General features: G+C 49.1%; 1 protein-coding gene across 2 annotated transcripts in view; it reads left to right on the forward strand.

The window, feature by feature from the left end:
• The window catches only part of Bicra (BRD4 interacting chromatin remodeling complex associated protein), a 78,949-nt gene that overhangs the window by 31,846 nt on the left and 22,633 nt on the right, over positions 1-24,470 (forward strand). The window contains exons 2-5 of one of the 2 annotated variants that reach the window (XM_085842149.1): positions 18,056-18,156; positions 20,325-20,370; positions 20,478-20,520; positions 23,786-23,851. In XM_085842149.1, the coding sequence (XP_085698275.1) occupies positions 20,330-20,370; positions 20,478-20,520; positions 23,786-23,851 (150 nt within the window). In that variant the 5' untranslated portion in view covers positions 18,056-18,156; positions 20,325-20,329. The remainder of the gene's footprint in view (positions 1-18,055; positions 18,157-20,324; positions 20,371-20,477; positions 20,521-23,785; positions 23,852-24,470) is intronic. The other variant, XM_085842150.1, reaches the window with a different exon arrangement.

Genomic DNA, 24,470 nt, shown 5'->3' on the forward strand with positions numbered 1-24,470 from the left:
CCCATGCAGAGGCTGCTGGAGAAGGTCTGGGGAAACGTGGGCTTGCCAGATTTTTGGCTTTTGGCTGAAGGAATGGTTTCAAGGAAGAAAGAGGTGCTTGTTCTACAAAAGGGGATGAGGAAGCGCTAACCTCAGAGCTCCCTGAACCTGGGAGAGCCTGCTGTGACCCAGGGCAGGCCTGGAGAAGTTCACCTCCAGTTTTTGTTCTTGTGGTTTATTTCTTAAACTTGTTGTTATTAAACATTGAGACTGTGTGGTATTAGATGGCCTGGGCTGATCTGTACTCACTCTGTAATCCAGACACTTATCAAACTCATTGCAGTCCCCCTGTCTCAGCCTTCCAAGTGCCACCACCGTAGTTTTTAGTGTTTAAAATAGCATAAATCATAGCTTGGTGTGGCCCGGACATGTTGGTTACCTTCCATATTTGTTTAATAACATTTTAGGATTGTGTTTGCATGTGTATGTGTGCGCCATGAATGTGGGTGCCTGCAGAGGTCAGGGTCATTGGATACCTGTGGAGCTGGAGTCGCCATGTGGGTGCTGGAACTGAACTTCAGTCCATCCGGAGCATGTCTTTGACTGCTAAGCCATCTCTCCAGGCCTAATCACTTCAGAGCTGATGAGAGGGCTCAGCAGGCCTGCTGCCAAGACTCATGGCCACAGAGTGGAAAGAGAGAACCTGGTCCTGCAAGTTGTCCTCTCATCACCATACCCAATTCTCCACAACACAAAATAAGTCAAGACATGTAATAGAGAAAGTTTAGCAAAAGTAAATTCAAACAGAACTATTCACACTGGCAGTTACACAGTAACTCTGCATGGTTACTCTCTGTGACAGTGTTTAACTGCCATACATTTGCATATCTCCAACCCATCCATCCAGACCTTCAGTCCCCACTTTACCTGAGTCCTTTCAGCATGAGAGAAATTTTAGAATAATTTTCATTTCCCTGGGAAGACACTCATGTCCCTTAGCTGCCCACCTCCCCATTCTGCATCCACACTGACCCCTGAAGCGTACACTTGCACATGCTGCCTATAGTAACCTATGCTACATGTTGACTGGGAGCACACCCACACATTTAACTGGGGAGTAAAACCAGGGCCTTCTGCATGATAGGCAGGGGGCTCTGTGACTGAGCTATGCTCCCAGGCCCTCACTGGGGAATTCTAGGCAGGGGCTCTACCACTGAGCCACGCCCCCAGCCCCTCACTGGGGGATTCTAGGCAGGGGCTCTACCACTGAGCCACGCCCCCAGCCCCTCACTGGGGGATTCTAAGCAGGGGCTCTACCACTGAGCCACACCCCCAGCCCCTCACTGGGGTATTCTAGGTACAGGCTCTGCCACTGAGCCACGCCCCCAGCCCCTCACTGGGGTATTCTAGGTACAGGCTCTGCCACTGAGCCACGCCCCCAGCCTACTGGGAAATCATAGTAGGTGAGGGCACTACTACTGAGTCCAAAGTTCTTAACTTTTAAAAAAAAAAAAAAAAGTCTTTATTTTGAAAGAACATCTTACTATGTTAGTCAGGCTGACCTTGAATTCATTGTATAGCAGACAGGACTTGATTTTGAAATCCTCCTCAGCCTCGTAGATGACAGGCTCAGTAATCATTCTGGTCTGGTGGCTATCTCCATGTGGTAACATTTATCAGCCCTCCTCTCTGTGGTTGAGTGACGGTGCTTTGTCTGGGTTACCCACTCATGGCTGGGAGATGTTTGAGTGGATTCATTCTCCTTTGAGTTCTCATGAACAGCACTGTGAGTTTTTCCATAAACATGTGTTTTCATTTATGCTGTTTATGTAAGAACGGATGGGACGTCTGGCTCAGAAGCCAGCTCACCATTACCTTAACAGCCAACCTCCAGATGGCTTCCCGGTGGCTGACCAGTTTATATTCCCACTGGTCATGAATGGGAACTCGTCTTGCTGACCTTTTTAATATTTCTGCCTTCTCCTATTGGAGGGCATATGGGTTGTGTGCTGTTGGGATCATTCTGGGAGGTATTTTAGGGTCCACATCTTCCCCTTATTCCAAAATGTGAAATTAGGGCTAGTGAGATCACTCATAGCTTAAGAGCACCGACTGCTCTTCCAAAGGTCCTGAGTTCAAATCCCAGCATCCACATGGTGGCTCACAACCACCTGTAATGGGATCCGATGTCCTTTTCTGGTGTGTCTGAAGACAGCGACAGTGTACCCACCTACATGAAATAAATAAATAAATCTTAAAACAAAACAAAAAGAAAGGTGAAATTAACATCAAGAGTATCTATCTACCTGCCTGGTCCATGTTTGGTTCTCACTGTTCATTCTTTTTTTTTTTTTTTTAATCTCTCTCTTTTTTTTTTTTTTCGAGACAGGGTTTCTCTGTGTAGCCCTGGCTGTCCTGGCACTCACTTTGTAGACCAGGCTGGCCTCGAAGTCAGAAATCCGCCTGCCTCTGCCTCCCGAGTGCTGGGATTAAAGGCGTGCGCCACCACGCCCGGCTTCTCACTGTTCATTCTTGAACCTTCTTCATGAATGAGCATGGCAGTCTTCCACTGTGCTCCCTGCTGCCTGTGGGACCCATTGGGGTCCTGCCCTCCACGTGATACATGAGGTCTCATGGGGTAAGTGGTCCTGTGGAATCCCTGCTCCCTGGTTTTAACCCCTGGTGGGTGTTTCCCCACACTTTTCAGTTGACTTTGTTGTCTTGAGGTAAGCTTGCTCTGTGGTGGATGATGGCCCTGAACTTTTGATCTACTCCATCTACTCAACACTGGGATTTCCCCAGCCTGGTGTTTGCTGGTGGGAAGCTCTGGTGGAAGCCATATGTCATCCTCCTGAGCTATTCTCAAGGGCCAGCGAGAGAGGACACCTGAGGAGCTGCCGTCCCAGCAGGTTCCTGTGGACACGCACTGTCTTTGTGTGGGCCTAGTTTCCTGTTGCTTGGGTCCTTTAACTGTTCTTCTGTTCCCTGGTGGCCCTGGCTGATTCTGCTCACCATTGGTGACTGTGGATGGAAGCCTGGCAGTTGTCTTCCCAGACAGACTGTGTATCTTTATTCCCCTAGTGGCCACCCTGGGTGTGACCCATCCTGTGACCTTTCCACCCCCTTTCCTTCAATACCTGGCAAGTCCCCTGGGCCTCCTGTCTGAGTGGCAGGGTGCAGTACCGACAGTCAGTCACCTGTGGATGTCCCATGCCCTGATCCTGGTAATTTTGGGTCAGGTGCCCCTCATGTTCAGCTCCAGCTGTGACCACACTGGGCATAGCCCATCTTTATCTAGTTAGTGTTCACACAAAGTGCCCAGAGCAAGAATACTGGCATGGAGTTCCTCCCAAGGGAGGTGGACAGGAACTCAGATAAATCATATTTATGGCATGTCAGCCACCCTTTTGGAGGAAAGCAAATTTGGAGAGGGAGCGGTGTATTAGTCAAGTTTCTCTAGAGTCACAGAACATATGGAATGTCTTTCTATATTGAGGGAATTTATTATGATGACTTAAAGTCTGCAGTCCAACTCCCCAACAATGGTCAGCCATGAATTAGAAATCCAAGGATCTAGTAGTTGCTCAGTCCCACAAGGCTAGTTGTTTCTGCTTGTCTTCTCTAGAAGTAGATTCCAACAGATGGGCTGGCAAGTAAATGCAAGCAGGCAAGAAGAGTGAATCTTGCTTCTTCCAATGTCCTTGTGTAGGTCTCCAGCAGAAGGTGTGGCCCAAATAAAGGTGTGTACCACCCCATCTGGATCTGGGACTTGCTTTGTCCCAGGCTGACCTTGAACTCAGAGATCTCCTGGGATTAAAAGGGTGTACTACCCTGCCTGAGCCTAAGCTTCTCATAGCTACTGTGCCTCAAGATCTCCACGCCTGCCGGGCGGTGGTGGCACACGCCTTTAATCCCAGCACTCGGGAGACAGAGGCAGGCGGATTTCTGAGTTCGAGGCCAGCCTGGTCTACAAAGTGAGTTCCAGGACAGCCAGGGCTATACAGAGAAACCCTGTCTTGAAAAACCAAAAAAAAAAAAAAATCTCCACGCCCAGATCCAGATCAGAAACCTGTGTCTTGTGCCGGGCGTGGTGGCGCACGCCTTTAATCCCAGCACTCGGGAGGCAGAGGCAGGCGGATTTCTGACTTCGAGGCCAGCCTGGTCTACAAAGTGAGTGCCAGGACAGCCAGGGCTACACAGAGAAACCCTGTCTCGAAAAACCAAAAAAAAAAAAAAAAAAAAAAAAGAAACCTGTGTCTTCCAGCCTCAAGATCTGGATCACAGGTGAGCCATCCAATTCTGGATTGTGGTTCATTCCAGATATAGTCAAGCTGACAACCAGGAATAGCCATTACAAGGAGTATACGCCAAGAAGGCTTGCTGGTCTAGGTGCAGTTGGTTTGAGATAGTGACTGGTGACAGCTGGGAAAGGGGAGGAAGGGAGGACTAAAGCACTGCAGGAAGTAGGAGCAGTCACATGGAAACGTCCTGAGATAGACTTGTGCCTGGATCGATCGGTACATGGGAGGAAAACTGAAAAAGCTATATGGCTGGTGGGAGGATGGAAGAGAAGGGACCAGGCCGACCATTTAGAACTGGTTCCTGTGTAAAACCTGAGGTTTACACTGAATAAGGTTAGGAATCAAGGAAAGGTGCTGGCTGACAGCCATGAGCCAACCTGGGTTCTTCCTGTGTGTTAAACGAGAATGAGATGGCAGAGGATGGGGCACAGCAGGGTTGTGCTGCTGCGGGAGGATTGCGGCTTCTGTCCTAGAGCTGTGGTGCAGGGGGCACTTACTGCCCAGGGAAGCAGCCAGTCAGAGCCTTTTGGCAAGAGTTCTTTCTCATTTGGTTCTGTAGATGGAGGGGGCTGTTGCTTTTGCTTTTTTTCTGTACTTGAGATGAAACTCAGGACCCTGAATGTACTGGGCAAGCACTATGCCACTGAGCCACACCCCCAGACCTTCACTTGGACATTCTAGGCATGGGCCCTACCACTGAGTCATGCCCCCCGCCTTTGGTTTTCAGTAAAAGGTTCTCCCTATACATCCCAGGCTAACCTTGAACTCTTCACCATTGTCCTGCTTAACCAAGGCTCAGGCCTGAGCCACCATATCTGCCACTCATGTGTTTTTTTCTTATTCCTGGACTGAGTCTTTTAAGACACTCCTGACATTTAGTCACCTGTCTACCATCTTTCTTGTCATGTCCTAGACTCACTCAGCTCCATATTTGATGACTGGTTACTATAAGGAACACCACATGGGAAATTTGTAAAATGGACCTGGTAAGAGTATCTAATGTTTTTCTCCTGATGTGGTGATAAAGGTTTGGAGAGGCAAACACACGGGCTAAGTGCCTGCTCATTGCATCATACCAAAAGTATGTGGTCTAGGGCTGGGGATGTGACTCGGTGACTAGAGTGACTGCCTAGCATGCATAAGACCCCAAGGTCAATTCCCAGCATCACAGAGCCAAGACTCTACTTTGGTTGTGTAAGTGTTTGCATGCACGAGAGCGCTTGTTTGTGTTACATGCATGCCTGTGTGTGTAACTTTATGTAGCCCATTGTTGCCATCTATCCTCTAGGCCAGTGACCCAATTCAGGGGATTAGGCTTCTGCGGCGAGTGCTGTAATCCACCAATTGATTAATTAATTAATTAATTCACTGTAATCTTGCTAGCCCTAATCTATGATTTCTTTGTGAACACTTGCAGACCTTGTGTTATTTTTTTAAATGGATTTCTTAAAAAGATCTACTTATTATTATTTTATGTGCAAGTGTTTTACCTGCACATGTGTGTGCTGTGTGGATGCCCGGTGCCCACAGAGGTCAGAGTAGGACATCAGCTACCCTAGGACCGGAGTTGCTGCTGGCTGAGCCACTGTATGGGTGCTGAGTATCAAACACAGGTTTTCTGGAAGAGCAGCCAGTGCTTCTGACTGCTGAGCCCTCTAGCCTCATAATGACTTTTTAAATTAACTGTACAAAACAGTGAGTCCCACAGTGGTGTTGAATAAATGCCCTTATGCCTTCCTTTATCGCTCCCAATTCAACACTTCCTCCCCGCCCCCCAAACTCTGCTTCATTTCACAAAGAAATACTTAAATCAAGGTTCTGCTTATAAGAGACCTCATGCAACTTTTTTTTTCTTTCTGTTCACATCGCCTCCCTCTCCCTCGAGTTTTCTCTTTAGACTGGTCCTTCCCCCTCTGACTCCTTTTTGTGGCTTTAATTAAAGTCGACAGTATGACCCAGAAGTTGCCAAAATGAAACACTGAGAACCAGGACTGGGCCAAGCTGAGGTCTGACCCCCAGGAACTCATCTCAGCGTCTGATTCTCGAGACTTAAGATAATAGAATTAGGAGGATGGAGGCTAAATCCAGCTGTTTAAAGGTGATTAGCGGAGATCAGGGCTGGGACGTGAGCCTCTCCTGCAGCTTGTGCTGTGGTTGCATAAGGAAACAGAAACTTGGCTTGGTGGCACGTGCCTGTAAATCTCCGCACTCCGGAGAAGGCTGGAAGCTCAGAGTTCAAGACCAGCTAGAGTTACAAGAAACTCAGACTCCAGGGTGGGGGTGGGGGCAGGGATGTAGCTCAACTGGTAGAGTGTTTGCCTAGTGTGCATAACCCTCATCTTTAGCCTTACAGCTTCAACACTGCTCTAAGCTAAATCAATCTACCGTTTTTTTCTAAAGTGACCTGTCTCGGGTATTTCATTATGGTAACAAGAACCAGACTAATACATGCCGTTAGGTGAGGCAGCAACGCTTTCTTTGCCATGGGTACTGGTGCTTTAACAGTACGCAAACAGTATCTGTTTCCCTGCATGCTGGCTGCCTTCTGTGGAGCATCAGTTCATATATTAATTACATGCTCACATGAGTTTGTTTGACATTGGAGGTTGGAGTATGAGGATCATTGGAAGTTTTATATCAATGAAAAAGAACAGAGCCCAGGTCATGAGCCCAGAAGGTACTGGTTCCTTCAATCCCCCAGTGAGGGGCTGGGGGCGTGGCTCAGTGGTAGAGCCCCTGCCTAGAATCCCCCAGTGAGGGGCTGGGGGCATGGCTCAGTGGTAGAGCCCTGCCTAGAATCACCCAGTGAGGGGCTGGGGGTGTGGCTCAGTGGTAGAGCCCTGCCTAGAATCCCCCAGTGAGGGGCTGGGGGCGTGGCTCAGTGGTAGAGCCCCTGCCCAGAATCCCCCAGTGAGGGGCTGGGGGCGTGGCTTAGTGGTAGAGCCCCTGCCTAGAATCCCCCAGTGAGGGGCTGGGGGCGTAGCTCAGTGGTAGAGCCCCTGCCTAGAATCTCCCAGTGAGGGGCCAAGGGCGTGGCTCAGTGGTAGAGCCCTGCCTAGAATCCCCCAGTGAGGGGCTGGGGGCGTGGCTCAGTGGTAGAGCCCCTGCCCAGAATCCCCCAGTGAGGGGCTGGGGGCGTGGCTCAGTGGTAGAGCCCTGCCTAGAATCCCCCAGTGAGGGGCCAAGGGCGTGGCTCAGTGGTAGAACCAATGCCTAATATAAAGGCAGCTATGACTTCTTCAGTACAAGCATTGATAACAATAATCTTTGCTTTGGCTAGTATGCTCACATGACCACAAAATATAAATAGTGTTAAGCATCCCCACCCAAGCTGATCCAGCTTTTTAGTGTTTACCAAAAGTCAGGAAATGCTTGAATTTCTTTCCTTGTCCCTGATAATGTCCCAGGTCCCCATGCAGTTAGTGTGTGGAGTAACATGCCTTTCCTACCCAAAGCTTTTTACATATACAAAGCCATTCAGAATATGCATTCTTCTGCCTCTTTCACCCTTTTGTTTGTTTGTTTGTTTGTTTGTTTGTTTGTTTGTTTGATTGATTGATTTTTGAGACAGGTTTTCTCTGTGTAGACCTGGTTTTCCTGGACCTCACTCTATAGACCAGGCTGGCCTCGAACTCACAGAGATCCACCTGCCTCTGCCTCCAAGTGCTGGGATTAAAGGCGTGCATCACCATGCTTAGCTCTTCATCCATATTTTTAAAGATTTTATAAAATTTTTAATTTATATGTGTGTATGTATATGTGTGTGTGTTAGAAACGTGCACACATGACTATGGTGTTGGGGTGACCAGAGATCATGTTCTGTCCTTTAGGGCTGTGATTACAGGCAGTAGTGAGCACTGGCTATCAGTGCTGGGAAGTGAAATGAGGCGTTCTGTAAGCTCATCAGAACGATCCGACACTTAAAACATGGCTACAATTACGTTTACTTAGTGTCTAAGTGTAGAGGCATGTGGAGGTCAGAGCTAACTAGGGAGTGGGGAGAAGACACTTGTCACCAATCTGATGATCAGTGCGTAATCCCTGGAACCCATATACTGGAAGAAAGAGCAGACTCACGCAGTGTCCTATGACCTCCACATGTGGCACGGGTTATCCTCTTCATCAATATAAAGTAATAAAATAAATAAAAGCCCCAGCCTTTGTGAATCCAGCTCACTTATGTAACACTGACAATATTCACCAAGCTAGTCTTTAATAGGGTGTACATCTTATTGCTCAAATATTGGACCAAGTATGGCTGGCTTTGAAAATAAATAAAAGTTGCCTTCAGGCATAGCAGAGGAGTGTAACTTTAACCATGGTTGCTTTGAGAGCATTATTGTTCCCAACAGACCCCCTGTGGCTGTGAGCTTCCAACCCTGCAATCAGGAGGGTTCCTGGCTCCCACTTACCTGCTTTCTGTGCCTGGAATACTTCATCCCAGTGCCTTGATCTGCTGGCCTTTGGGTCTGGCTTCTGTTCTACTTCCTGTTTCCTGGTTCGTGTGCCACCATGCATCCTGGCCCCTCTGCTTCTTGCGGCTGCATGGTGCCTTTATATGGGCCTTCACTGGGCTGATCCATCTGCTGATTGGCTCATGATTTGTTTCCACCTCTGACTCCCACGAATACAGTGCTGCAGAATTGTGTACACACTTGTGTGTGTGTGGGGCGGGGGGGGGGGGCATAAAAGATGGTGTCTTGCTATGTAGCTCAGGCTGGCTTCAAATTTGTTATGTAGATCAAGTTGTCTTTGACCATGTGATCTTTCTGCCTTAGCTTCCTTAGTACATGGTTTAGATTACACGCCTACAGCACCACACTTGACTCCACAAGGTGTTTTTCAAAGCCAGCCATACTTGGTTCAATATTTGAGCAATAAGATGTACAGCCTATTAAAGACTAGCTTGGTGAATATTGTCAGTGTTATATAAGTGAGCTGGATTTACAAAGGCTGGATTTGGAGCATCTGCATCATTCTAGAAGACTCTCTGAGGGCTCCTGATGGTCCATCTTCCATCTCCTCCCTTGAGACTTGCACACCTTTGGTTTTTCCCCAGTTCTAAAGATTGTTACAAATGGACTCAACAAGGAATGTCAACTCTGGTCTGGCTTTCTTGGTGCCAGTTTATGTCAGGTCCATCCACGTTGCTTCCTGTGGCAGAAATGCATTCCCAGATTGTCAGAGCAATGGCCCATCCCATGCCTGAGCTTGGGGCTAAGGCAGGTGATAGTTTCCAGGTTGTGGCTTTCTTGTTTACTGGCTAAGCTGGGGGTGAGACCCAGGGCATTATCCATGTTAAGATGATGTTCTGTCACTGAGCCACGCCCCCAGCCCCTCACTGGGGGATTCTAGGCAGGGGCTCTCCCACTGAGCCACGCCCCCAGCCCCCTCACTGGGGGATTCTAGGCAGGGGCTCTAACACTGAGCCACGCCCCCAGCCCCTCCCTGGGGGATTCTAGGCAGGGGCTCTACCACTGAGCCACGCCCCCAGCCCCTCACTGGGGGATTCTAGGCAGGGGCTCTACCACTGAGCCATGCCCCCAGCCCCTCACTGGGGGATTCTAGGCAGGGGCTCTACCACTGAGCCATGCCCCCAGCTCCTCACTGGGGGATTCTAGGCAGGGGCTCTAACACTGAGCCACGCCCCCAGCCCCTCACTGAGGGATTCTAGGCAGGGGCTCTACCACTGAGCCACGCCCCCAGCCCCTCACTGGGGGATTCTAGGCAGGGGCTCTACCACTGAGCCACGCCCCCAGCCCCTCACTGGGGGATTCTAGGCAGGGGCTCTACCACCGAGCCACACACTTGGTCTTTCACTGAGGGATTGTAGGCAGTCTCTGACGGACTCTTCTTTGTATGAATTAGGAAAAGAGACTCGTTTTCGTAGTTGCAGTTGCCATCATGTCCAAGCACAACCTGCACTGTGTACACTCAATATGTACAACTGTATACCAGGGGATATGTGCTCGTGTATGTTTGTATATCTGTATGCTTATTTTAAGTTTGCTGTGCATTATGTATGCAATATGTAAACTACACAACATAATAATATTCAGTGGCATTCTAATAAATACAACCATTGTGATTTAAAACAAGAATTAGCCAAGCAGTGGTGGTGCACGCCTTTAATCCCAGCACTTGGGAAGCAAAGGCAGGCAGATATCTGTGAGTTTGAGACCACCCTGATCTATAGAGTGAGTTCCAGGACAGCCAGGGCTACCCAGCGAGACAATGTCTTGAAAACACCCACCCACGCATCCTCAAAAAAAAAAAAAAAAAAAAAAAAAAAAAACTGGATATGATGGCACAAGCCAGCACTTGAAGGTGAAGGGAGCAAGATGAGGAGTTTGGGGACATCCTTGACTGCATACATAGCAAGTTTGAGGCCAGCCTGGCCTGCATGAGACTGTTTTAGTAAAGAACTGCAGAAAAAACACAAACCAAACCAAACAACCAAACAACCAAACAAACAGTGTGTGCTTCCTTGGCTATGTTATATCTTTGATGGGAAAGAAAGCTGAGGCAACAAATGACAGAGGCCAAAGACACATGGAAGGACCCTGGGCCACCTCCTCTGCTTGAGGCTTCCAGCCATCTCACTCACGACTGGACTGGGGCCAGCCTGACTTGCTGGCATGAGGAAGGGACTTTGGAGGTGCTTGTGTTCACGCTCCTGGGACTTGCATTGATGTCTGAATCTAGACAGTTGTGTGTGTTGTCTGCTTCTGTGTCTCTCAGTGTCCAGCATGGTGGAAGGCCAAGGCACCCTGATGGCCTCTGTCTTCCAATTGATGGGTAAAGATGAGGACTTTAATTAGCAAAGGATAGCTGGGCTTGTAGATGTACCTCGGTAATCCTGACACTTGAGAGAGGTTGAAGCAGGAGGATTATGAGTTCAAGGCCAACATGAGCTATAAAATGAAACCCTAGCTCTACAGATAATAAGTAGCTGTTTGGAGTCAAGCAGCCCTTAAGGAATTATTAAGTCCAGTCTTGTTTTCCTTCTTTCTTTCTTTCTTTCTTTCTTTCTTTCTTTCTTTCTTTCTTTCTTTCTCTCTCTCTCTCTCTCTCTCTCTCTCTCTCTCTCTCTCTCTCTCTTTCTTTCTTTCTTTCTTTCTAATTGCATTTTTAAATGTATCATTTGTGGGAAGGGTGAGCGAATATCACAGTACAAGGGTGGCAGCCAGAAGACAACTGTCAAGGCTTTGATGATAGGCAAACCCCTTCACATGCAGAGCTAACTCGCCAGCCCCGAACCCAGTCTTTCTCCTCGCCACATACCTTCAGATGGGTTTTCCAGCCTCACATTCTTCACTTCATGGTGGCAGAATAGCTGTCACAGCTCCAGTCCTGTTAACTCCATTCAAGCCGAAAAGCAAGCTCCTTTGTTTACTAGAAGAACTTGTTCGGTGACTCCCACTGTCTTACAGAAGCCAAGCCTGTGCACTTCAGTGTGTACTGTGTGGTGCCATGGCTACTGTAGCTTCAGGGGAAGCCAAGAGTGATCATAAAGGAGATAGTATGCCCCCCAGCTTATGCCTCATGTGACCCAGAGTTATACATAGTGTTACACAGTGATACATAGTGAGTGCACTTGGGACCAAATGTGCTTTCCAGTTTTTCCATTCTGTGTGGTCTACACTGGTTTATTACAGTGTGTGTGTGTGTATGTGTGTGTGTGTGTGTGTGTGTCCCCAGGGGTAAGTCTGTCTGTCTGTCTTTTTTGGAGGGGAGGAGGTTGGGCAAATTCTACTTACGAAACCCAGGCTGTCCTCCTTGAACCAGCAATTCTCCTGCCTCAGCCTCCAGAGTGCTGGGAAGTGCACCACACCAGTCTATTTGATTGTTCTAAACCAAGCCTGTTAACTCTGCTTTCCCAACAGTCGGAGGTGTGACCGTGGTATGAATGGCAGCTCACAAAGGCCTTTGTTGTTGGAGCTAGCAGGCCATCCAGGGAGCAGCAGGCAGGCTTGTGTGAGTGAGAAAGCCAGGGAGGGGGCAGCGAGGAGTGGGGATGATGGGAAGCAACAGGTGGACTTCCAGCAGCTGTGACTAGTTCCGTGAGCTCCTTGTAAGAGACGTCAGGGTCACTAACATCATTCTGGGAAATGAACAGTAGCTATTCTTTTGTGTTTATTGGAGCCTTTGAATTCCAGATCCCGCTAGAAGGCTGGCTCCCCTGCAGCTCCCAATGACAACGCAAAACTCCAGTTGCATTCCGAGTGGAGGAGGGATCCTCTGGGCTTTCTGGAAGGACACCCTGTCACTGCTCTTCTCCCCAGACTGCTTGCAGTTGGCAGGCCTGCTAGGGAAGACTCAGAGCTTCAGAGTCACGGGGTCTGAGTTCAAGTTCTGGCCCCACAATGTGGTTAGGACCCAGTGTCCTCACCCCTGTGTGTCACTCTTCTTTTACTGGAAAGCATGGCTCAGTTTTGTTTCTTTGTAACTGTCACTCGGGGGACAGGGCTTGTACTAGGCCTGATGTCCAGGACATGTTTGGGCAATGTGGGTTTGGTGGTATATCTGTCAGCCTTATTTGGGAGAGCTACAGTAACAAGTGTGACCTAGGACTCAGTCACTAACAGAGAGAGCTGCAGTAATGAGTGGGCCCCAGATATATCGGTTAGCCTCAGTAGAGAGCGGTATAAGAGTAAGTGAGCCCCAGGTCTCTGCCATTATAGCATCCTCTGACTCTATTCAGCTGCCTGGGAGAAGCCCCAGCATGTTGACAGTGGCTTTGTCATATGTCCACTCTGTCCTGAGACTGAGGCAGAGCCACGACACTGTGGGCTCCATCTGTGTCACTCAGCTCACGTGCCTGACTTCCACAGCAGGTCTTGTTAGTGGGTGCTGCTGTGTGGGGTCAATAGCTTTACTATTTGGGTGAGAACCACTGGCCACGTGCCCCTCCGTGAGAGCACAGCCACGAACCTCTCAGGTATCATTCCCTCTCTATTTACAAGAGGCATTTAGTGGATGCTCTTTGAACAAAAGAGTGAACTTGTTTATTTAACATCCACTGTGAATTCATTTATTCACTCTCTACATTCATTGAGCCTCTTTCTACCACCACGGGGTGGGATCCAGGGATCTCAGACAGGAAGAGGATGACAACCCTGCCCTGATAAGGCCCACTTGTAGCAGGGAGACAGTGAAAGAGGAGGCCATCCGACGTGGGCTAGTGGATCCTATTGTGGGTTTTGTTTTGCTTTTTTTTTCAGGGGTGGGGGATGATTACATTTTTATTCATTTTATTTTTACATTTTACGTGTATGAGTGTTTTGCCTGTGTGTGTGACTGCGCACCACATGCGTGTAAGCCTGGAGTAGGGCCTGGAGTCACAGATGGCTGTCAGCTACAGTGTGGGTGCTGGGAATTGACCCTTGGCCGTTTGGAAGATCAGTCAGTGCTCTTGACTGCTGAGTCATCTCTCCACCCTTTCTCTGATCTATCTACGTGTATACACTTGTAGATGGGTTGCCAAGCTTGGTGGTGGGTGACTTTATCCACTCTTGCTGGCCTCTTTTTTCCTTTTTTTTTTTTTTTCCTAAGCAGACCCTAGTGAAGTCTAAGGGGGCCTTGACCTCACTCTGTGTCTGAGGATAAGTTTGAACTCCTGATCTCCCTGCCTCCCAAGAGCCAGGATTAGAGCCACTGTGCCAGCTCCTGCACCTCTTTTCAGCTTTCCAAACTCAAGGTCTGCCTGTGACAGTGGTTCTCAACCTTCCTAATACCATAGCCCTTTAATATAATTCCTCATGCTGTGGTGGCCCCCAAATCAAGTATTTTCGTTACTTCATAACTGTAATTTTGCTACTGTTGTGAATCATAATGTAGATACTTTTGGAGCTAGAAGTTTGCCAAAGGGGTCGTGACCCACACACAGGTTGAGAACTGCTGATCTCTGTGTACATGTTAGAGCTTCCTGGATGTTCCATCGTACAGATACACACTACAGCTGATTTATCTATCCGCCCATTCATGGATACTCAGGCGGCTTCTGTGAGCTGTTGTGGAAAACGCAATGGTGGCCTCTGGTGTACCAATCCCTATTTAAGACTTTTGGTTTCTTTGTACATGCACCCAGAAGTGGAGTTTCTGTGCTGACTGCTAGTGCTATTTTTAATGTTCTGAGGAACTGCCAAACCCTACCACAGCAGCCAACAGAGCTGTACTCCCTCCAGCAGTGAGCAAGGGCTCCGGTTTCCCACAGCCCTGCCAACACTTGCTACTTCCCAGTTTCTTCATGGTAGCCGCTCTGAGGGGTGTGGGGCCTTGTCTCCTTGGGGCTTTGAGTGTGCTTCCCTCACGATGAATCATGCTGGGCATCCTTTTGTGTGCTATTGGCTGTGTATTTTCTCTGGAGATCATCCTTGTGCATGTTAGTCAGGTGTTCTACCACTGAGCCACGCCCCCCCCCAGCCCCTCACTGGGGGATTCTAGGCAGGGGCTCTACCACTGAGCCACGCCCCCAGCCCCTCACTGGGGGATTCTAGGCAGGGTCTCTCACTGGGGGATTCTAGGCAGGGGCTCACCCACTGAGCCACACCTCCACCTCCAATCCTTCATTGGGGAACAATCTCCATGCTCTCCATCTCATCTCTCTCACTTGCTCTCTTTCTTTCTGGTTGGAGACCAGAGAACAACCTATAATATCACCCTTCCTTGAGACAGTTTCTCACTGAACTGTAGCTCACCAACACATGAAGCCACCTGGCCAGCAAACCCCAGAGATCTTTTATCTCTGCCTCTCTCATGCTGAGGTTACAAATGTATGACACCACACCCAGACTTTTATGTGGAATAGGTGCTAGTGATCAGACTCAGGGCCTCATGCTTACAAAGCCCCACTTTCCCCAACTGAGCCCTCTTCCCCAGCTAGCTTCCTCTTCCCTCCCTCCCTCCCTCCCTCCCTCCCTCCCTCCCTCCCTCCCTCCCTCCCTCCTTCCCTCTCTCTCCTTCCTTCCTTCCTTCCTTCCTTCCTTCCTTCCTTCCTTCCTTCCTTCCTTCCTTCCTTAACATGACCACTGCAAAGCTAGGTGTGATTGCACACGCCTTTAATCCCAGCACTTGGGAGGGAGAGGCAGGTGGATCTCTGTTAGTTCCAGGATAGCCAGAGCTACATAGTGAGACTCTGTCCCAAATAAAACAAAGACCTGACTTCTGCAAAGAAAATCTAAGACTAAAGAAAGTTGAACAGTTAGCAGTGCCATGTGGTTGCTCTGTGAGGCAGGGCGATTGTTCAAATTCGAGAAAGCGAGGCCAACCTGGAGAACATAGCAGGGTGGTACACTTTTGTAATCCCAGCACTTAGGAGTCTGAAGCAGAGGACTGCCATGAGTTCAAGGCCCCTGTAGTTCATGTAGTGGTACCTCTTCTCAAAAAGCAAAGCCAGGGCAGGTGTGGTGGCAGATACCTTAAGTGACAGCACTCAGGAGTTAGAATGAGGCAGGTGCTTCTCTGTGAGTTTAAGAACCTCATGGTCTGTGTAGTGAGCTCCAGGATGTCCAGGGCAACAAAAATGAGAACCTGTCTCACAAAAAGAGGGAAAAAGAAAATGAGCCAGTTTATGCTGGCACATGCCTTTAATCCCAGCACTTGGGAGTCAGCGGCAGGTGGATCTCTGAGTTTGAGACCAGCCAAGGCTACACAGAGAAACTCTGTCTCTAAAATTAAATATTATACATACATACATACATACACACATATAATTAAGTATATTATATTTATAATTATATGTATACACACACAAACAAAAGACAAGGGTGGCAAAACTGCTCAGCAAGTACAGGTACTTGTCACCAAGACTGATCACCTGGGTTTAATCCCTGGGACCCACATTGGATGGCAAGAACTGATTCCTACATGATGTTCTCTGACCCCCCACACATGCTATGGTAGGGGAGTGCACACACCCCACCTCCACCAAGTACAGAAGTATAAAGACAACAAAATAAAAACCTGTTTCACAGAGAACTCAGTGCTCCCCCTTAATTACCCTCTGGGAACCCATCTGGACACAGTTGTTTGCAGAGCTTGGGCCAAGCCGGAAGTAGAGTGCGGGAACAGTGATAGTCAAGCCTCGCAGACCCTTTGCCATCTGTCGCAGGCAGCACGCCTGGAACCCAGGAGAGGGCCTGTGCTCCAGGGCTTTTGACAGGTGCTGTATCTCCATCAAGTGGGGATTGACTGGAAGGTGACCTAGCCAGAGCTGTTGTCCTAACTTTCCTGCCATGTTACTCCAGTTTTGAAGCCATAGAGAGAAGGCTGAGGGCCCAGAACAATCTATGGGAGTTGGTTCTCTCCTTCTACCATGTGGGTACCCTTGTTTGAACTCAGGGTACCAGGCTTTATCCACTGAGCCATCTCACCACTATGATTTTGTTTCTTGAGACAGAGTCTTGCTATGTAGGTCCAAGCTGGCCTCAAACTCACCATCCTCCTGCCTCTGCATTCTAGGAGATGGGATCACAGGTGTGGGCCTGTCTGTGTGGCCAGACATTTTATTTTCTGATGAGTTCCTTGTATGAAGTGTCCCCTGGACACTTGCCAGCCACAGAGGCTATAGAGTGTCTGGCAGAGAGAGTCGATGTATGAGGTGAGCTCCATCAGTGACCTCAGTGAGGGGGCACCAGTATATCCCAGATAAGGTGGCTTTGCCAGAAACCAAGGTCCTGCATTGAGTGGTTGATGGAGCAGTTGTGCCCACAGGCCTACGGGACCCTGACCCTTTATCCCCCAGGACACAGATGGCATGTTTCAGGGACTATTGTGGCTGCTTAATACAACACGCCTGTTTCAAATAATAACTGGCCATAGGGCCAGAAGTTGTAGCACACACCATTAATCTCCATCCTTTGGAAGCAGAGGCAGGCCTTTATGAATTCCAGGTCAGCCAGGGCTACAAAGGGAGGGCATGTCCGTCCATTATCCCTAGCCCTCCTCCCCACTTCCAGAAAAGGAATAGCTTCTAGAAGGCTGGTGGTGTTACAGCAGTGGAAAAGCAGCTGCCTGAAATTCCCCCATGTGAGGGACTGGGGGGCGGGGGGGGGGGCGGGGGCGTGGCTCAGTGATAAAATAATCACTTAATTCAAACATAATTATCTGGGTTCATACCCTATAACCAAGAATAATGATACAGAACCAGAACTGGGTATTTTATATTAAACTGAAGTATCAGTAAGTGATTTGGCACAGTGTGTGCTGTGGTGTTACATATGTGTATGCACACCATAGGCCTTGTTCTTCCAATAGTATGTAAGATTGTTTTGTGTGCCTTTAAACTTGTGGTTTTCTATCTTTCTTCCTCCTCTCTCTTTTTGTTCCCCCTTTAAAAACTTAATAACGGGGGCCTGTCCTGGTGGGACACAGTACAATCCTGGCATTGGGGGCTGAGGCGAGAGGATCTTAAGTTCACAGGCCAGCCTGAGTTACATGATGTGCTTTGTGGTAAGTAAACTAGTTAACAGTAGTTCTTAGTTGTAATCCAGTTTAGTAGCAGTGGTTGTTTACTTCTTTTTAAGTTGTTTTAAAACATGATCTCATGTAGCCCAGGCTTACCTACAACTCTCCGTCCTCCTGCCTCCACCTCCCCAGGGTCAAGATTATAAAAAACGTGTTCCCTTGTTCTTCCAGGCCTCCCACTCTTTCCTGTCCTCACTCTCTTCCAGGCTCTTCCCTTCCTCCATCTCTCCCGTCCCTGTCCCTCCACGCATGTCTTTTGCCAGCTGATAACCTTCCTCACTCACAGCTTCTCTCCTTTCTTTCCACAGCTGGCCCCACAAAGGACATTATCAAAGTCCCCAGCCTGGGGCCCCGTGTAGACCTGGAGTGGCCACCGCACCCTTCCCTTCATGATTCGTTCATAGCACAGGTAACCAGGGAAGACCCTCGGTTCACTCTTGGAGGTGCAGTTGTTCCTCTGGGTACTTGTGGGGCCCACTGGTATCTGACTTGCAGAACCTGGTTTAGCGGCCTCCTTCAGTCCCTCCTCTCCAGCCTACATCCCCATGTACAGCTGTAGGAAGAATGTCCCTCAAGCTTCACCTTTTCTTTCATATTCTATATAATGAGACAATGTGAGTGTAGCTCAGTGGTAGAGCCCTGCCTAGAATCCTCCAGTGAGGGGCTGGGGGCGTGGCTCTGGGAGAGGCCCTGCCTAGAATCTTGCTATGAGATGCTAGGAGTGTGGCACAGTTACAGAGCACCTACAAGGCCTGCAGCATCCACAATAATGAGAAAGAAAGGAAAGGCCAGGAAGATAGTTCAGTTGGTAAAGGAGTTAGTTCTCTCTGTCCTGAGCTATAAGTTTCCACAACTCAGGAACTGTGGTCCTCATTGTATCCAGTTCATGATATTGCAATGGAAAGACCAACACGAGGCCAGTGGATTGATGCACTGGAAGAAGGGAAAGATGTACGGATCTGTTTGCCTGGGCCTTTGTAAAGTGCATAGGAGTTTAAAAAGACAGTGGAAACAGAGAGGCACTTAGATGATCAAATGGATCTGTAACAGGAGATTAGGATAGGAGGACAGATTCTGGAAGGATAGAGAGCAGGGGACAGAGGCTTAGAAAGTCAGGTGGGCACTGAGGAGAGATAGCCCAGGACCCATATAAAGAGCAGGGCATGGAATCCAAGCGCTGGGGAGGTGGAGACCACAGGATACTTGGGGTTAGCTAACTGGTTAACGTAGCCTAATTGGTGAGCTCCAGGCCAATGAGAGACCCTGTCTCAAAAAGGCGGACAGTGTGGCATGTGGAGAGCCCTTTGGATGAATGTTTTAGGGCTGAGGGGATGTGGTTAGATGCTCTGAAGGAGTGGGTGGCTGATTGGCAAGAAGCAATTCTGTATGTTGGGAGGCAGATGGGGAAATGCAGACAGCATCCATTCCTCTTGGGGTGCAGGGGTGAAGCAGCCTCTTCCTCCTTCCGGAGGGCTGACCACGCTAACCTTTGTCGTGGGCTCTGACTATGCTAGCCAGTGGTGAGCGCCAGATAGCTCCAGACAAACGTTAGCCGTCCGCATCCTCATCATTCAGCGGTGGAGGCCGACCCCACACTGCCACCTCTCTGGCCCAGCCTTGTGACCCTCCCTGCTCCTGCCGCCTCAGTCCCCACTGCCACACATCATGCCTGTCACCTTTCTTTGCTTGAGACCCACACCGCATAGGTCTCAGGGATTCACCCAGGAATGTGGTGGCCCTTTCTCTTGCTCTTATCCCATCCTCCCTCCCTTGCTCTATCCCACTGATACTCAGAACAGGCCCCTACCGCACCTTACGGACCACAGACTGTGTTCCGTCAACAGGACCGTGGGCTGTGGAGTGCATAGGCTTAGGGACATGGCTGGTGAACTCAAGCAGAAGCCTGCCTGGTGGGAGTCTGGTGTGAGCCACAGACCCTGAGAAAACAGTTCAGGTTATGTTATTTTTAAGACAGGGTCTCACCATGCAGGTCTGGCTGCTCTTGAACTCACAGACATCTTCCCAAGTACTGGAATCAAAGGTGCAGGTCATCTTACACCCAGGGAGTTTGGGTTTTGACTCTGAATTAGGCTGTGTAAGTCAAAGTAGAACGGCACCCTGGAGATTGGAACAGATGTGTTCCCTAGGGTTCACAGCCTACTCTCTGGAAGATGGCACCTCCAATTTAGGTACCTCCAACTCCTCACCCTTAAAGTCGGGGTGCCATACTTTATGCAGTTAGAGCTATATGCAGCATTCAGCATAAGGCCTGTGCCCCATCAGAGACCTTTTAATCTCCATTGATGCCATCTCATCATCACTATCAGATGTGGGGGGTGTTGGGCATGATGAAGGAGGGTGAGAATGCTGCCCCATCCCTGGTCAGGATTTCTGTGTGGGAGGGTACCTGGGAGGTGGTTCTTGTACCCCTCCATCTAGCTCTTTGCGCTCCAGAAACAGGTGCTCTGACCGCCCCCCAATACCTCCAGGCGCCACCCTGTGAAGGGGCAGCTGGGCCTTAGACTGCTTCAATCTAATTGTGTCTCCCTCACCCTCTTCCCACCCCACCCCATCTAGTGGAAATGGATGATGAGGATGGGAGATGCTTACTAGACGTGATTTGGTGAGTAACGGGCTCCCCCCACCCACCCACGCCCGTCTCCCATACCCCTCCCCTCCCACCACTCCTCAGCCTGGCTCCTTAAGGTCTCTTTTCCCTCTCTCTTGCAGTGATCCCCAGGCCCTCAATGATTTCTTGCATGGATCCGAGAAGGTAAGTGACAGAGGTGTGGAGGGGCATTCCTGGGGCATGGGCCTGAAGGAGCCAAAGGAAGGTCCAGGTTCCCTAAGTCTCTGCCCTCTTGCTGTGTCTTCTTCCTGACTTACCAAATAAGTTAGCCTTTAAAAAGAGGTGGGTTGGGCAAAAAGATCTCAGCATATTTTTTAATTTGAAAATAATGCTGTCTTGGATATACATATTTTCTTAAAACATCATACTATATTTAAAAATTATAAATAAAAGGCCAGGTGTATACCATTAATCCCAGCACCCAAGAGACAAAGGCAGGTGAATCTCTGTGAATTATCCACAGAGCAAGCTCCAGGACAGCCAGGGCAACAGAGAAACAAACTAACAAACAAATAAATAAATGTCATTTACTATTTACTAGTTAAGGTTTTCTTTAAAAGTATCATGCAGAAAATGGCTAGAAAGAAATGAGAGGAGCTAGAGGGATGGCTGTATGGATAACATATGTAAGCATGGAGACCTGAGTTCAAATCCTGAGCATCCATGTAAGAAGCCAGGCATGGCCATGTGCACCTGTAACCTCATTTCTTTGGGGAGAGGGGAGAGGCAGGAGGATCACTGGGGCTTGGTGATCCCTCGCTTAGCTCCAAATTCAGTTGAGAGGGTCTGTGTCTGAGGGTAATAAGGCAGAGAGATGACGGTGTGGGGGATGTTGCAAATGAAGGAGGGTAAGAATGCTGCCCCATTCCTGGTCAGGATTTCAGGGGGGGGGTACCTGGGAGGTGGTTCTTGTACCCCTCCATCTAGCTCTGTGCACTCCAGAAACAGTCGCTCTGACCGCCCCCCACTACCTCCAGGCGCCACCCTGTGAAGGGGCAGCTGGGCCCTAGTCTGCTTCAATCTAATTGTGTCTCCCTCACCCCCAAGACAAGACTTCCTCTGGCCTCCATATGTGCACCTGCGTACACATGTGTATAACTTGTGCGCACACAAACACAACACAGAGAGAGGGGAAGAGAGGGAGAGGGGAGGGGAGGGGAGGGGAGGGGAGGGGAGGGGAGGGGAGGGGAGGGGAGGGGAGGGGAGGGGAGGGAAATAAAGCCCAAAGCTGGAGGGATGGCTCATCAGTAAAGAATGTTGGCTGTAGGCTGGGTGGTGGTGGCATATGTCTTTAGTCCCAACACTCAGGGGTCAGAGCCAGGTGATCTGTGAGTTCAAGGCCAGTTTGATCTACAGAGCGCGTTTCAGGACAGCCAGGGCTACACAAAGAAACCCGGTCTTAGAAAACAAAACAGTGCTGGCTGACCTTTATAGGGGACCCAGGTCCAGGGGATTCAACCCTCTTCTGGCCTCTGATGACACCAGTCATGCATGCAGTGCACAGACATATATACATGCAGGCAAAACACCTATACACACACACACACGCACACACACACACACACTCTTAAAGAAAATAAAGCAAAGATCTTCTTTAGCTGGTATGGTCAGAAGGGGTTACTCTGAGGTAGTGGCATTAAGATGACCACAGCGCTTATCTAGTGGCGGATAAAATTGAGACTTGAGTTGAGATGCTAAATTCAGAACTATTATGAGACAGCATTGAGTGCTTTAGACTTGGTTAGGATATTTTATTTTTTTGTTTGTTTGTTTGTTTGTTTAGTGTGAGGCAGGGTCTCTCTTTGTAGTCCTGGCTGTCCTAGAACTTACTAGGTAGGTCAAGTTGGCCTTGAACTCACAGAGATCTACCCTCTCTGCCTCCCCAGTGCTTCGATTAAAGTCACCCACCACCACACATGACTGATTTATTTATTCTGACCCTGACAGCAGTTCTCAGGGACTCAGATTTTATTTATGTCCCAGGAAATCTGGGAAAATGTGGCTGTCTGTGGGGAACCAGTGTGGAACTATTTGTGTTCTACTGTGGTCTGAGAGGTTACCTCCACATGGTGACTTAATGCCTGTTTGTTAAGCTTTTACCTTGTTGGAAATCTGGATCAGGAATCAGCTGGGTGGTCCTGGCCCAGGGACTTCCTCTGTGGTCACAGCAGTCTATATAACAGGAGCTGCAAGCATCTAAGGCAGTGGTTCTCAACTTGTAGGTTGTGACCCCTTTGGGGGTTGAGTGACCCCTTAAATAGGAATTAGTCAAGACCATCAGAAAATACACTGTGGTTCATAACAGTAGAAAAATTACAGTTATGAAGTAGCAACAAAATAATTTTATGGTTGGGTGTCATCACAACTTGAGGAACTATATTAAAGGGTCGAAGCATCAGGAAGGCTGAGAACCATTGTCCCATGGGCTTGTCTGGAGTCCAAGGAGGCCTGTGTTCACTCTCACTGTTTAAATGTCTTCAGGATATGGGAGCTGAGTTCCCTTGTCACACGCAACCCATGACAGAGAGCCAGGAGGAAGCCACTATACCTTTTATGACCTAGTTTCATGAGTCACACTTGGGAGCTGCTAAGTAAGAGCTCTTAAGTTCAGTCCCCAGCACCACATAAAATGAGGCCTGGTGGGGCACACCTGTAACCCCGACACTCAGGAGGTAGAGGCAGGAGATCAGCAGGTTACCTCCAGCTTTAATGGCTAGCATGTTTGAGGCTAGCCTGGACTACAAGTGTCTGCCTTGAGGAAGGAGCCACTAACTCCAGTGTACACTCTAATGGGAGAAGTAAGCTGTGCCTCTTAAAGGAGAGGCATCAGTGTGCTGAGCTCTCGAGAGAGTACTCGGTATCGCCGAGTGCAGTGAATATGGTAGAGGGAGGCCAGGCATGCCTTAAATCCCTCCTGCCCTCTGGACGAGGCAAGTGGATCACTGTTATCTATGTTAGGCTCAGTTCAGGTACCAAGATCCTCAGGACGCAGCAGGGCCTGCCCCTCTATAAAGCAAACACACAACTGCACATTATGTTGGGGAGAAGGGAAAGAGTAGGAAGCGTGGGACAGGTGTCATGAGCAGGTGTGTCATTGCCACAACCCCCCTCAAGGATGTGCTACCAGGAGGGCTATGATTGCTATGCAGGAGCACAGCTTGGGTGCATACCAAGAGGCCAAAGTCCCAAGGTCAAGGCAGGCACGTCTTAGAAGCCAGGCAGAGGACTTGACATTGACAGGAAGTGCCCTGGGTGGAAGCCTGTGTCCAGCCCCATTCTCTGACAGATGCTCTTATGTTTCCTCCTATAACCCTCTCCTTTTGTCTCAACCCCAAATTGATCTCTGCTCTAGAGTCTGGTCCTGCTCTGTTTATGTTTGACCTTGGGTTGGGGGTGGTTCTCATTGCAGCTGGACAGCGATGACCTCCTGGATGCCCCTGTGGAGGCCCAAAGTGCCTTCTATGAAGGTCCTGGGGTAAGTCGCTGGCCATTGGACATTGCCTATACTGCTGGAGCAGAAGAAGAGGCAGAGGCTGGAGGGCAAGCCTGGGCAGAGAGCGAGGCAGAGGCTGGCTGCCTCTAGTGCTTTTGGTAGATACCGTGTGACCCTGGGGGAAGGGCTCCTCCATGGTGGCTGCAGAGAGCATGTTCTCTGTGCTTGACTATATGAGACCCTCAGTTGCTTCTCTGTTTGTGTGGGAGGTGCATGTGTGCACGCGTGCATGCGTGCATGTTTGTACATGTGGAGGCCAGAGGCCAGTCTGGGGTATTATCACTTGCTAAGAACCATCCAGCTTGTTTTATAAGGGTCTCCTACTGCTCTGGAACTTGCTACGGCTGGGCGGCCAGCTAGTCCCTCAAGTCCTTCCTGTCTCTGCCTTCCTACCACAGGGTTTATTACATCCTCCAATTTTTGAGCATTATTTTATGCTTATTATATGTTAATGGTTTTGCTGCATGTATGTCTGTGCATACTTGTTTGTTTTTTAGAGGTTTATTTATTGTGTATACAGTGTTCTGTCTGCGTGTATACCTGCAGGCTAGAAGAGGGCATCAGATCCCAAAACAGACAGTTGTGAGCCACCATGTGGTTG

This window comes from Mus caroli, unplaced genomic scaffold (assembly GCF_978045245.1).
Source record: "Mus caroli unplaced genomic scaffold, Mus_caroli_1 scaffold_8, whole genome shotgun sequence".
In the NCBI taxonomy this organism is placed as follows: domain Eukaryota; kingdom Metazoa; phylum Chordata; class Mammalia; order Rodentia; family Muridae; genus Mus; species Mus caroli.